The 14,127-nt window shown below is 42.0% G+C and overlaps 1 protein-coding gene across 1 annotated transcript in view; it reads left to right on the plus strand.

Moving 5' to 3' along the window:
- Positions 1-10,722, plus strand: part of FBLN1 (fibulin 1) — a 75,699-nt gene extending 64,977 nt beyond the window's left edge. Inside the window, exon 18 of the mRNA XM_062491570.1 lies at positions 10,583-10,722. Within this exon, the coding sequence (XP_062347554.1) occupies positions 10,583-10,722 (140 nt within the window). The remainder of the gene's footprint in view (positions 1-10,582) is intronic.
- The last annotated feature ends 3,405 nt before the right edge of the window (positions 10,723-14,127 follow it).

A 14,127-nucleotide genomic window follows, 5' to 3' on the forward strand; every position in this document is an offset into this window, starting at 1 on the left:
CAAAACTTTCCTTTTGTGAAGTATTCACCATCAAACTTGAATAAAGGTCTAATTCACAATGTTATGAGGACAATGTACTTCAAAGCAAGAGGAAACCTATTTTGGTGCTTATATTTTGATTAATGAGTTTTCTGAATCCTTTCACTGTAGTTATGTTTGTCAGGTGTGGCATCTTAAGGATTAATGATATCTTCAGAGCTATTTTTCTGTATGTGATTTGATGCCTGAAGTGATGATTACCAAGAAATATTTAATTTTAAAAAGAACAGCTACTTATTAATAAAACAGATTATATCAGAAACTATAGAGTACCACATAGCAGGAGCCACATTGTTATTGTGACAAATAATTGAGAGAAATATAGATAGCTTTTGCACACACAGAAAAAAAAAGAAAATTAAAAAGACTATTCAGTTTTTGAGACATGGAAGAATCTCAAGTATACATTAACTTTCTGAAGTCAGCAGATATCTGTGGTCTGGGAAATGCCTTCAGTTTGACAACTAGATTGTTCCTTTAGGCACAGTCATGAACTGGAAAGGAGTGGAGGAAAATAATGCCTGTGAGGCTGCCTATGGTGCCAGGAATAGGGCAGGAGAACTGGTGACAAAAGACATGGAGAAAGCCAAAGTATTCAATGCTTTCTTTCCTCATTCTTTACGGATAAGACTGGCCTTCAGGAGTCTTGGGTCTCTCAGAGCAAGAGGAAGATCTGGAGCAGGAAATACTCACCCACTCTGGAGGAGGATCAGGTTTGGGAACATTTGAACAAACAGGGCATAACAAAGTCCATGGGTGCTGGTGGGGTACTGAGCCACAAGTGCTGGGGGAACTGGCCAGTGTCATTGCACGGCACTCTCAACTGTCTTTAAAAGATTGTGGTGATCAAAAGTTCCCATGGAAAAAAGCAAATGTCACTGCAATCTTCAGGAAGGCCAGAAAGGATCTAGGGAAGTACAGGCTGGTCAGCCTCACCTGAGCCCCTGGGAAGGTGATGGAGCAAATCCACCTGGAAACCATTTCCAAACATAAGGACAAAGAGGTCACTGGAAGCAGTCAGCAAGGTTTTGTGAAGGGGAAATCATGCCTGACCTACCTGACATCCTTCTACAAAAAAGATGGCTGGATTAATGAGAAGAGTGGATGTTGCTGATCTTGACTTTTGTAAGGCTTTCAACACCATCTCCCTTAATATCCGCACAGGCCACTCAAGGAAATGTAGGCTGGATAAGTGGACAGTGGGATAGATTGGAAAAAGGCTGAACTACAGGCTTGTAGGGTTGGGATCAGCAGCACAGCTAGCTGCCAGTCACCAATGGTGCATGCAAGGGGTCGATTTTGGGGCCACTTTCATCATCAAAGGCCTGGCCAATGGGCCAGAAGGCACTGGGTCAGGGGTGATGAACCAGAGTTGTGCTGCCAGGCAGAGGGACCTTGACAGGCTGGAGGAACAGGCTCACAGGAGCCTTGGGAGGCCCAGCAAAGGCAGCTCGCACTCTTCCAGGTGCAGTATGAGTTTCCTGATGTGCCATGTTTGAGCATTGCATTTTCAACAGTAGGACACATCAGGCAATTAGAAGTTAATTCACTTCCCTGGCATAGTATAGGTCAGTAAGTACTCCAGTAACTATGGTGGCAAAGCAATTTATGTACTGCAGATCATTACTCTGGCACAGCCCTTTGTTGAATAAACAAAAGTCTTTAGGAAAAGAATTTAATTAAATTTTAATGCAAAGCTTTTCACGGAACAAAAAAAAAAAAAAAAGCTAAAATAGCCTAAAATATGTGTTTTCTTTTTGTGACCAGGATGTGAATAATCATTTTCCAACCCTACTGATGAACTCTGCATATTTAATGAATACTGAATAAGAAATTAAAAAAATTACCATGCCTACTTTTGAGTTAAGATCTGAAAAGCCAAAAATTTTCTATGTAGTGTTAACTTCACACTATAGATATGTACTTACATGTTGTAGACTGAGAGAGCTTGGTGTTCAAGCCTAATCTGCAGCTCCTATGTTTTGATCCAAAGAAGCATTAATTCATTACTGGGTTTATTTTCTTCTTGCTCATTTCTGTAATGATACTATCGATTTGCCTTTTATAATAATCTCTGCCATGATAATTTCTCTAGTCCTAAGTTTCCTAATTACCTGAATATCTCTTCTGAAACTATGACAATACTCCTAAGTAACAATGATGCAGTAGAGATGTTTACTCTTAATTCTGTAAATCTTAGTCTGAAGTATAAAGCAAAAAGCCTTCAGGAGAAAAGAAAATTTGAAGTTATATTTCAGGATCTCACATTAACATGAGGAGATTGGTCCTATATTGTTCAAGTGAAACTCATAAACAAGCTTTTGCCCTTCAAAAAGTTGTTCACCATACATTACTACTAGTGTGCCAGAGTTTTGGGCTCCTTGTCTTTAAACAGCAACACAATGTCTGTAGGTTTCAGGAGGAACAACCTCCTTTGTGATCCCCAAAGATCCATTACTTAGAAAGGGGTAGTTACTGTTGTGTTGTGGTAGTTAGGACTATTCATTTCTGACAAGGCTGTAAAAAGGACCAGAGTGTTTTATGTGGGGAAACAGAGACCCAGGAACGTCCAAATGTAGGACTTTAGAACACAGGCTGAGATTATTTGTAATTTAATATAAAGGGAAATGAATTGCTTGAATTTCAGCTGAGTTTAGGTTCCATCTCCACAGCTCTTGTCACATTTTCTTACTTGAATTTTTCCCAATTGATCATTTCATGTCCCAGGTATCCATTTCAAAGCACAAAGAAAATAGCTGAAGGAAAAATTATAAGGGTGATTTTTTTGTGTCTTTGAAATCTCTCATGTAGGTGTCACAAGCAGCTCATCCCAAAAGTTCGGTCTGAAAATGGACAGCACTCTCTCACCATGTAATAGCACATTCTCTTGACAATCCTTCCTGTGCTTCTTTTTAAAGGGGAAAATTTTCAATGGGTTTGCAATGGTTTAGAAGTGAAAGAGGGGAAATTTAGGCTGGATATACAGAAGGAATTCTTCCCTGTGAGGGTGCTGAGGCCCTGGCACAGGTTGCCCAGAGAAGCTGTGGCTGCCCCATCCCTGGCAGTGTCCAAGACCAGGTTGGGTGGGGCTTGGAGCAGCCTGGGATAGCAAACAGTCCCTGCCAGGGCAGGGGAAGGAACTCAGTGGGATTTAAGATCCCTTCCAACGCTACCCACTCTATGGTTCTGTGATTCTGTTTCATGATGCACTTGAGCTTTCACTTACAGTCAGGCCTGTCATAGCCCAAGGGTTACAAAATTTAGGGGGGAAACCAGACATGCTTGATGTCACATAGGATTTTATTTATCTCATGAGGACTAGACATTCATATGTTGCCACCAATATTAGTTTCTGATTCATGGAAGTTAATTTTAACAGTGCATGGCCACTGCAAACACCAAAATAGCCTGAATAGCAGCATGTGCTTATTTTGAAGGAAAAGCAAATGATGAGCTATGGTCAGACTTTGTAGCATCACAGAATCATTAAAGTTGGAAAAGAGTTTTAAAGTCATAAAGGCCAATCATCAACCCAGCACCACCGACATGTTCACCATGGCATTTGTTTGGCTGCCTCAGGTATTTTAAATATATATCCCATTCTTATTATTTCACATCGTTTTTACAGTGTTTAATTTAAAATGTCTTAGAATTAATAAAAATATGTGTCTTGTTCTATTTAGGATCTCATGAATAAGTAAACTATAGATTAATGATGCAGAAAAGTGGATTTTCTTCTTTTCATCACTTCATGCTTTCTCAGTAATGCCTTATCATACATCCCACATTTACTCAGTTCATGGTCAGTTTTCAGCTGACCACAGATCATACAACTAAACAGTGATTAAAAAATATAGCCAATTATCCTAAATAGTTTGTTTGTTCCTAGAAAACTAGTTGGTAAATTGTTACTTGCCCGTAATGTCAAGGTTGAGGTATTGCACTAGTGAATACTGGCTGGATCCACCCAACAGTAACCAATCACACATCTCTCTGTTAACTTGCCTCCTTAAAAGAATCAAAGAAAGGACTTTGTTTGCTTGCTGTGAGCACAATGGGAAAGAAAAAGGTGGTTTTTTACTGTCCTTTGGTATACAGTGACAGGAAAAAACAATATGGGTGTAACCCCGTGGGGGAAGCAATGGGAAGGAGGCAAGAGGAACAGAAACTCTCGTGCTTGTTACTTAACACAAAGCTTGAAATGTGGTTGAGGGAATTGATCCCAATTTTGATAACTGTGTTTGTTGTATTTCCCTGAGCATAGCCCACAGGTTATTTGGAAGAGTAACTTTTGATTTGGCAGTATCTGGGGTTGTTTATATATACACAAATACATATGCCTGCATATGCAGGCAAGGCAAGAGGAGTTTACTGCAGCACATCCCCTCTTCCAGCAGTCACCAGATACAGCCCCACTGACAGTTCTGATTCCTTGCCTGCTCCACTAACATTTCTCTGCTCGAGTTTTTGGGGGATTCTTAAAGATCCTTAGGATCTCTGAGGCTCTCTTTTTGAGGAATGGGTGCAATTTATGTCTGTTCTGTGCTCCTAATGATGATATAGATGTAAATATTTGACTAGACTCAAGAATGAATCCCTGTGGAAAATCCTATGAGCTTCACCTCTGAACCATAAAATGCAATATACTGCAACCTCTCTACCAACCCAAACCAGTTGTTTCTCATAGCAGTATGAAAATAAGCTGTTTGGTTCTGCTTTGCTTTTTGCACACTATGGTGATCCGTCTTAGAGGAACTTCCTTTAGAGGAAGTACAAATGCAGTGTGAGGAAGATCACGACCCAGATCCCCTAGGAGTGTAATTGCAGCAGATTTTGTGGCTAGCAGTGAATAGAGGAAGAAAGTTTCTTTTAAATGGGAATGTTTTAAGGATCTTAGCATAGAAGTCAGAATCAGGAGTCTGGAGGCAAGATGTGAGTGCATGACAAGGCAGGGACTTGTCAGCCAGAATGGGTTAATGTGGTAACAAAACAGCAGCTCTTCTCCTCAGATGAAAATGGAGCTTCTTAGCAAATCAGCTGCCTAATGCAGAAGTACAAGCAGAAACCAGCCACAGAGGTGAATTGCCTGAGGGTCTCACATATTTCAAAGCAGAGAAATGTAATGATATCTTAAAGAGGTATAGACAAGCCAAGGAATACCTGTGGCATCTAGTGAACATGTCTTATGAGGAGCAGCTGAGGGAGCTGGGGGGAGCTGAGCCTGGAGAAAAGAGGTTCAGGGATGTCCAGGATGACTTCATGATGCTGAATTGAACCAGGACAAGGGGGAAACTTCTCACTCTCCACAGCTCCCTGACAGGGGGGTGTAGCCAGGTGAGAGTCAGGCTCTGTTCCCTGGGAACAAGAGACAGGACAAAGGCAAACAGCCTCAAGTAGTGCCAGAGGAGGTTTAGATTGGATATTAGTGAAAATTCCTTCACTAAAAGGGTTGTCAAGCATTTGAACAGGCTGCTGTTCAGGGAAGTGGTTGAGGCACCAGCCCTGGAGGGGTTTAACCAATGTTTGGATGTGGCACTTGGGGACATTGGTTACTGATGGCCTTGGCAGTGCTGAATTAATGGCTGGACTTGATCTTAGAGGCCTTTTCTAATCAAAACAATTTTATAATTCTTTCTGATTAAAATACTAGAAATGCTGCTGAAAGGCTTAGGAATAGTAACAATATTATCCCATTATTATTTATCCCATCTTCTCTGATAAGCAAAGCTTCGGTAGGTCAGTGAGTTACTGAGTTACTGAGATTATTGGCTATTGTCATTGCTCTCACTTAAAAATATGTATTATATATTATTTAGGTTATTGTCCTCACTACACGATGCCATACTTTACCTTAGAAAAAATTAAAATACAAAACATGCAATAAGATAGAGGAGAGGACAGTAGCTCAGTGTCTTAATTATAGAGCTTTAGGAGCTGAACCACGGTCTGATAATTACTGTGACATCCAAAAATTTGCTGCCTCTCACTCTGAGGCTGTTTGCTTTCACAGATTAGCAGGTGGAAACAATTGCAATAGATTTTGTTTACAAATAGGGGTAAAGTGTGCAAGAGAAAGAAATCTTATCACTGTTTTTAAAAGGAGGACAACAAATTATGGAGATACCAAAATATATTTGGGACATGTCTGTCCTCAGTTAACAAAACAGCAAATCCAAGCACAGATAAGCTCATGGAAGGCATTCTACCTGGCCCATGGCACGTGGCATTTTCTGCAGGCTGAGTCTGTGTTCAGGTCACAGATGATATTCCAAAGAGAATGAACAGCACCAGCAGCTCATCAGGCTAGAGGGTACCAACACTGGTAGATGTGCCTGCAGGCAAGACAACACAGATGCTTGAGGTTGCCTGACACATTGGAATCAGCAGCAAGAGGAATCTCCTCCTTCTCCTTCTCCTTCTCCTTCTCCTTCTCCTTCTCCTTCTCCTTCTCCTTCTCCTTCTCCTTCTCCTTCTCCTTCTCCTTCTCCTTCTCCTTCTCCTTCTCCTTCTCCTTCTCCTTCTCCTTCTCCTTCTCCTTCTCCTCCTCCTCCTCATCTAGCTGACGTCTAATATTGTTACAAAAGAATTGGGGTGAACTGGCTTAAATGAACTCATCTTCTTTGCCAGCTGTAGAGCCTGTAGCTTTGGTCCCTGAGAGGAACAAATGGTGGTATTTGAGAGCCCTCTGTTTTCAAGTCATTTCCTGAGCAGCCCCAGTCACTGGTGCTTGTGGCATCCTTCAGACAATGACTCAGAACAGTGGGCACTGCTACAGTGCTCCAGGACCGAGTCCCAGTCTGCAATTATCCCCACAGCTCCATCTAGCTACTGTGGATTTAGACGGGTAAAAAAGAGATCAAAAAGCAGGTGCTTAATTTCTACATTTCCTGAACTTCTCAGGAAGTTATATTTAAGAATTGTAACCTTCCTGTTACTATAAGGTATGTTTTTGTACTTGGTGTTCAGCTATAAATGCTGTCAGCTGCCAGACCACAAATCTGGACCCATTAGTTTGCCAAAAGGGACATTGAAACAGCATGTTTATGCAAATGTTGCATTGTCTTACAAATCCATGTAACTTAAAAACACCCAGAAATATTACATGTGGCTTCTTCAAATGTGTCCAGGCCTAAATGCTTTTGAGATATTGACTGTTTTCTTGAGCCACATATGTGAAGTACATGAGCCAGGCCTAGATCTCAAGATTTTTCTTTAGTCTTTTGTGTGAGTCAGCCCAAGGCACTGCTGACCTTGTTTGGGTCTAGCAGAACTATGCCTCTCTTGTAGATGATGTGTAAGGTTAGAGACAGGAGAGAATCAGACACAGAAAGCATCTTTCATGGCTTCCACCTGCACTGGTCCTTGAGTTTGGTGGAAAAATACTCAGGCTTTCCATTTTAGCACTTGTCACAAAACAAAAATGCAAAGCTCTCAAGGAATCTGCCAAGAGCAGCAAACCTCTCACATGGTATTGTCCAGAATAACATTTCAAGGGTCTCTCTTAACTCTGTTTTTTTCCATTCTACCCATTCAGAATGAATACATCCTTACACATATGCTGTAGCACAAAGCCACCTGCCTGTATGATCCCTATTCATTTTATGGGAGAGTTCCTGCAGTGGTGGTCATTACAGGACCATCTAGAACATTGGCATAACAAACTGTAGAAATAACTATTGTCAGGGTGTTGTTTCTTTCTTCAGTAGAGCTGTCAGTATGCATGGCATTCATTTCTCAATTTTATAGGCTGGATTTTAAAACTGCAGCAAGAGAACTGTGTGAAAAGGCACTGCCACATGGACTGCAGTGTTTGCCCATTACACCTTTTTTCCTGCCTGCTAGCAGAATGCATCTCAACTTTGAACACTGCATCAGTGATGTGTGAATGTTTGCCATACTGTGGCACAGCACAGTGGAGGAAACACTTCTAGAGTAGAGCAAACTAGTGGAGTAGCCCAGGAAGTGTAGAATGCTATAACAGGATTGCTAAATGAAACCAGCAGCCTTTGTTCTCTAGGGCTTGGTGATGACTGCAGGAGTTGCTCACAGGGTTGGTTAAAGATTGCCAGCACTGGGTCATTTCAATGTTGTGCTGTGCATTTCCGTGGTTCTCAGTTAGAGCAGTGCCTGAAATAATGTGATGTGGTGTTAGCAAAATGCTTTAAATGCTACCCTAAAGGGTGAGCAATTTTAGCAGGGCTTTTCTGTTTCAATACATCATCTGCCAAGCCCAGTCATTTTTATAAGATACAGGAGAGTAGCCAAGAAAGCTAAAGAAAATAAGTATATATATATATATATAAGTAAGTATATATATATATATATATATGCATATAAATTGTAGGGGGCAGGATGCTTTAAAAGTGTATTCATCAAACATGGCAGGCAAAGTGACTGTGGTGAGAAGTTTGCAATTTCACTGCATGCTGAAGATATTAGTTAGCGTTTGAACAGGATAGAACTGTAATGTCATCACTGCCATAGGAAAACGTGCTGACAGCCTGAATAAGCAAACTTCTATGCCTCTCATCAGATCTCAGGCCAGTGTGTTTGTAGGGAATGGCTGCAGGAGCTTGGCTGGGACTCCATGATGGTACTGGTGTGCTGCCTGCTTGTGAAACATGATCCCCAGCATGCAGGAGTACATCTCAAACCATCCTTCCTTAAACTGTGCATTTCCTTCTGAATCAAACACCCAGGCAGAACAGTCTGCTGTCAGAAGGAGGTGTCTGGGGAGGGGGATCCCCACCAGACTTCCTGCACCTGCCCCTGCCAGCCGATGTTGGCTTCATGTGATTTTGACATTTGGGGATATCCTTTTCAGATGAGAGCAGTTTGGTAGCTACCTGTAGGTGTAGAAGCAAAGATTACAGGCCACCTGGCCCCTGATAAGTCACAGTTGTACTAATTATCAAAGAAGAAGAACAGCCTTGCCCTTAATGGTTTGCAGCTGTGACTATTAAAACTAAGTGTGATGAAAGGGTGGGGTGGGGGGGGGGCGGGAAATATTGGGGGAAGAGGATCTGGAGGAGGTGGATGGAACTGTCTATAGAGACACAAAGTAGACTGAAACAAGGAAAGGAGTTGCTGTAGTAAAAGATCTGCTGTGAGGCCAGCCTGTAGTCATAGCTGAGCTGGGTGAAAGCCTGTGCTTAGAGTCTGCAAACCAATACTTGCAGTCATAGTCCGGCAGGAAATAGCCAGTAGAGTCTGCAGTTGGACCCTACAGCAGGAGCTTGCTGTAGTCAGTCAGGATGGCAAAGCTGTAAAGAAGAAAAAGCTGGGGCCCTTTTCATATTGTTGAATGAGAGTCTATGTCTTGGTTCATTTTTTCCCCTAAGGAGAGGTCTGCTGCACTAGCTGCCTGCTCTTTAACCAGGTCTAGAAAATGAACAAGAAGTGAGAATATGTTTAGGATCTGATTTGGAGCCTTTGGAGTCAATGGCAAAGCTGGAGTTGACTTTGTTTCGTAGGTCTGAAAGTGTACCACTATTCTGTGTAGCCACATTGCGTCAAGGCACAGACAGCTCCTCGTGACCCACTTGTGCCTCCCCAGGGTCCTCTCCCACACCGTGCCTGAGCCCAGGAGACCAATGTCAGCTTCAGTTCCTGCCAAGTAGTGCTGGAAGAGAGCTGGTCTCTGACTGTAGCACAGCTGAGGGTTCGCTTGTTCTGGACCCTGCCCCATATGTTGTCTCCTCAGTTTGACTTTGGCCCAGCATCATCCATGAGCCAGGCCAGGATGTGAGTCTTTGGCTGCCCCTGGTCTGCCCTGCTGCCTCTGGGGGAGTGGGACAAGCCCTGTCCTGCCACCCTCTGAGGATTCCAGCAGTCTTCATCTTGCTGTGCCTGGCACTGGGGCTTCTCCATGGCAAACCAGACAGGACTGGAGCCCTGGAAGACTTTTCCCTTTCTGCTTCCTTTCTTACCCAAACCCAAGTGCTGGAGAAAGAATGCCATTCACATGCGGATGACATAGGAGCAGATGCAGAGATAACCTCCTTTTCTCATTAAACTTTATTCCTGTTGTGTCCCGTGGGGTTGTCCATCCATAACTCAGCGCACTAATGATTTACAGATTGATGTCATCTGATATTCACAGGGGAAGGGTTGATGCAATACAGATAGTTTCTACTGTTCCAAATGAAATGGAATTTTCAACACAATACCAGGATTTTACATGGTGTTCCCTGGTGTGCTCATGTACTCCTCTGAGCAACGTGTAGTCAGGGAAATCTCCTTCTGCCCTATGTAAAAGCAGTGCCACAGCATGCTTATTGAATTTGTCTCCAAATAAAAGCTAAAAAAATAAATTAGTGATTTAAGAATATATAGGAGGGTTTTGCCATTTGCAACACTTGAGTGCTCATTATAGATATTCAAGATATTTTGACTCAAAAGTTGTATTTTATCCTTCTTTTGCAAGCTATTTACAGACCAAATAAATAAAATACCTTTCCCTGGGCTACACTGAATACCAAGGGTGGTTTAGCTCTCCCAGACTAACCCTGCTAATCTCAGCAACCTATTTCTCTCCCAACAGGTGTAGTTCGCCAGGTGAGGCCCATAATTGGACCTTTCCATGCCATCCTGAAACTGGAGATGAACTACGTCATGGGTGGAGTGGTGTCCCACCGCAACATCGTCAACGTTCACATCTTCGTGTCTGAGTACTGGTTCTGAGGGACACCCAAAACAAGTGCTCCAGCCTGAAACATTACCACAAGCTTTTATGTCATATACTTGTTTTTAAAACCCAATAATGTTCTTTTTTTTTGTTTTATTTTTTAAATATTTGGTTTATAGTTTAAGACAAATAACAAGCTATTATGTTGATTAGACATAGGGTGGAGCAAATTAAGTGAGCCTGATGTAGTTGTTTGTATAAATATGTAGTGTGTAAAACTGCTGAGCTGCCTGGTGAAATTTAAAACTTTTCTAAATGTTTGGACAGATTTCAAGTGTTGCTCCTTGACCAGATAACCTGAGTGACAGGCCGTAGGACAAAACAGATGTCAGAGCTTATTGGGATGAGTATATGGTGTCTTTGAATGGAAGAAATTGGATAAGGATTAATCATTTCACCTCAAATTAAATGCCTAGAAGAGGATTGTCAGAGAGTGAAAAATAGTTAGATTTGGGCCCTCTGAATAGGCCCCCAGAATTGCTAGTCATTCCTGAAAAGTTCAGCCTGGATATTTAAGAAGTGACATTCAGCTGCAGCTACCAGAGGAAGCGCAAAAGGAATCAGAAATACTTAGAGATTAACAAGCTTTGCACATACTAAAAAAATACTCCTTTTTTGGTACTTATTGTTCAATTTTAAGATTGATTCTAATTAAACAAGTACTTCTCATTGAAATTAATCTGTTACAGGAACATAGCATATTGTTTAAATTCCAATCTCACCAGTACTCAGCAATACATGGGAAACTCAGACATTATCTCCTGTCTGTTCTAAAGCTCCATGTTTTTTTAAAATCGGTAATAAATTAGTATATTAAACTGTACATTTCCTTTGCACCAAACCAAGGCATATGTAATAATATAATGAAAATCTCACAAATAAATGAATGTTTAATGTATTTTCTGGACATCAAAATACTGTATCTTTTTTGTTAAAGAACAGAAAAGAAATAACGTTTCAGTTTATGTTTGTTAAGATACGAAGAAATAAAGAAGGTCAGATGGGAAATATTCCCATGTATGCCATGGTTTCTGACTCCCAGGGAAATTATATGATACAGCTTTTGTAAACAAATTCATCATATACATATTCCCCACTCAAATTAGACCTCCTTGGTCATTATTAGCACTAAGCATGGAACAGGCTGCCATGAGAATCTGTGGCTGCCCCATCCCTGGCAGTGTCCAAGGCCAGGCTGGATGGGGCTTGGAGCAACCTGGGATGGTGGAAGGTGTCCCTGCCCATGGCAGGGGTTGGAACTGGATGAGCTTTAAGGTCAGAGTCATCCTGCTTCCTTTACTTTTTAAATGAGTGTTTGTGGTCTGGGTCTGTTTGGGAGGATGTTATTGATGCTGAAAACTGCAGGTGCCAGCTGTGGCAGAAAACGAGTGTGGGCTCTGAGGGACATTTCTCTGAGCACCAGCCCCTAGAAACCCTCTTGCAGAGTTTCAGCAGTTTGCATTTAGTATTTCACAGTGATGCTGACACATGACTTTTCTATATTCTGTGGTGGTGGTGTTAAGCCACATTCTGTAAGAAAATAGTATTTATGTTTGTATTCACGTGCTGGGCAGGCATGGAGATGTTCATGCCATGCCCCCACTGCCTTTTTCTTACCCATCTGAGCTTGACAACTCATTTCTCAAGTCTTGCTTTTGACACAAGTGAGATCACTAATGCAGCTGGACAAGGAACCCACCACTGGGGTGCTCTCATCACCTTTGATGGGCTTTCCCAGCTAGGTGGGTTTTCACAGAGGTTAAACAAAGCATCAGTTACTTTTGCCATTGGCTACTTCACATACAGGGCTGGTGGTGGCTGGCCCTGGTTGATGTGGTTCATTTAACTTTTTTTTTGCTTGTCAGTTGTGATGATACCACTCATAAGAACAGCAGGGAAAATACTAACACTGTGGAAAATCTGCACTCTTATCTTCTTTTTACACAGTGATCTCAAAATAAGCAAATAATATTAAGGACAGCAGAGTAACTTCCTTTGGGAGGCTTCAGAATTATTCTGAGGTGATTCTAAGCAGCCACGTGAGACAAGGCTGTTGGAATTCAGTAGAACCAAAATAAATAAGTGTGCTCCTTAATGTAATTAATAAAAAAACCCAACCAAACAAAAAAACCCACCTGCAAATAACAGCATTCTACAATTTCTTTCTACTGTGGGCAGATCTGTTGTCTTGATATTGTGTCTTCTCATCTGTTTTCTATAGCAAGGTTTGAGTTTGGGTCCATTGGCTGCCTCTTCCCTTTTGAATTTTAGTACATGCAACATCTGCAGCTCAAGGAGCATTTGAAACACTGTTAGGCCCATGAGGTGTCCTGTGCAGGGACAGGGACCAGACCTCGATGATCTCTGTGGGTCCCTTCCAGTTCAGGATATTCTGTGATTCTGTGGTAACTAATTAAACATATTTCTTTCGATTTGTAGAAAACGCATTATCTCAGAAAGAAACAACAAAAGAAAATCCTTCTCTTCCCTAAGCTGGCATTTTTGCTGGCTCTTCCAAAGCATTCACCTTCAAAAGCAGCAGTTTATTGTTCTGTCTTGGCCAAGGCTGGAGTCAGCACGGTTTTGATGGAACAGCCAGAGCCTTTCCAGTTTGGCCAACACGTGCCTAGACATGGGATAAGAAATGTTGTTTTCCCTGGGGAAAGGGACTAGAATGTGATTTACGTTGCAGGGTCCCGAGTCTGGCTGAAGTTTCCAACCTGCCTACAGGCAGATCACGCCCCACCTGCCTCTGCACCCTCAGCTCCTGTCCTGCCAGCCACAGCTCCCAGGCTCCCTGCAGAGGATGGGGAAGATGCCTTTTCCTCCAGCTCCCCTCTGATCTCTGCAGAGCCGGGCTCTCTGCTTTGACACAGCAAGGAATGCCAGAGTCCTTCCCACATCACTTCTGCTCTCCAAGTGCCTTTGTTCCTGCTGCCTGTGGTGAGAGTGGGAGGTGTGAGGCTGCCTGGAAATTGCTGCTTCAAGACAGAGACATAAAGTACACCCACCAAGTCTCCAAAACATTGGTCTGATAAAAGATCTTTTAGTCCTGCTGTGGCTAAGAATGTGCTATCTCTTCTGTAATGAGCTCCCTTTTTTTTTTTTTTGCTTTCACCTTATCCTATTTCATTGGGTTTTTTCCCTCTCCCCTTCCTTTATTGAATTCTCCTCTCCCTCTCCATATTTTTGTTCTCTGCATCCATCTTCTTATTTTTTTCTATCAATGAGTGTTTACTTTTAACTAAGCAATTGAAATTAAACATGATCACCAGACCCAGGAGAGAGATCTTGAACAGCTGCAGAGAGAAAACCCATCCTAGGGTGACTGCAGACAGACAAAGGCACATTTACTTTCATACCCAAATGTTTTATCATGTTACTCTGAATCACATCCAGAT

This window comes from Cinclus cinclus, chromosome 4, assembly GCF_963662255.1.
Source record: "Cinclus cinclus chromosome 4, bCinCin1.1, whole genome shotgun sequence".
NCBI classification, from domain to species: domain Eukaryota; kingdom Metazoa; phylum Chordata; class Aves; order Passeriformes; family Cinclidae; genus Cinclus; species Cinclus cinclus.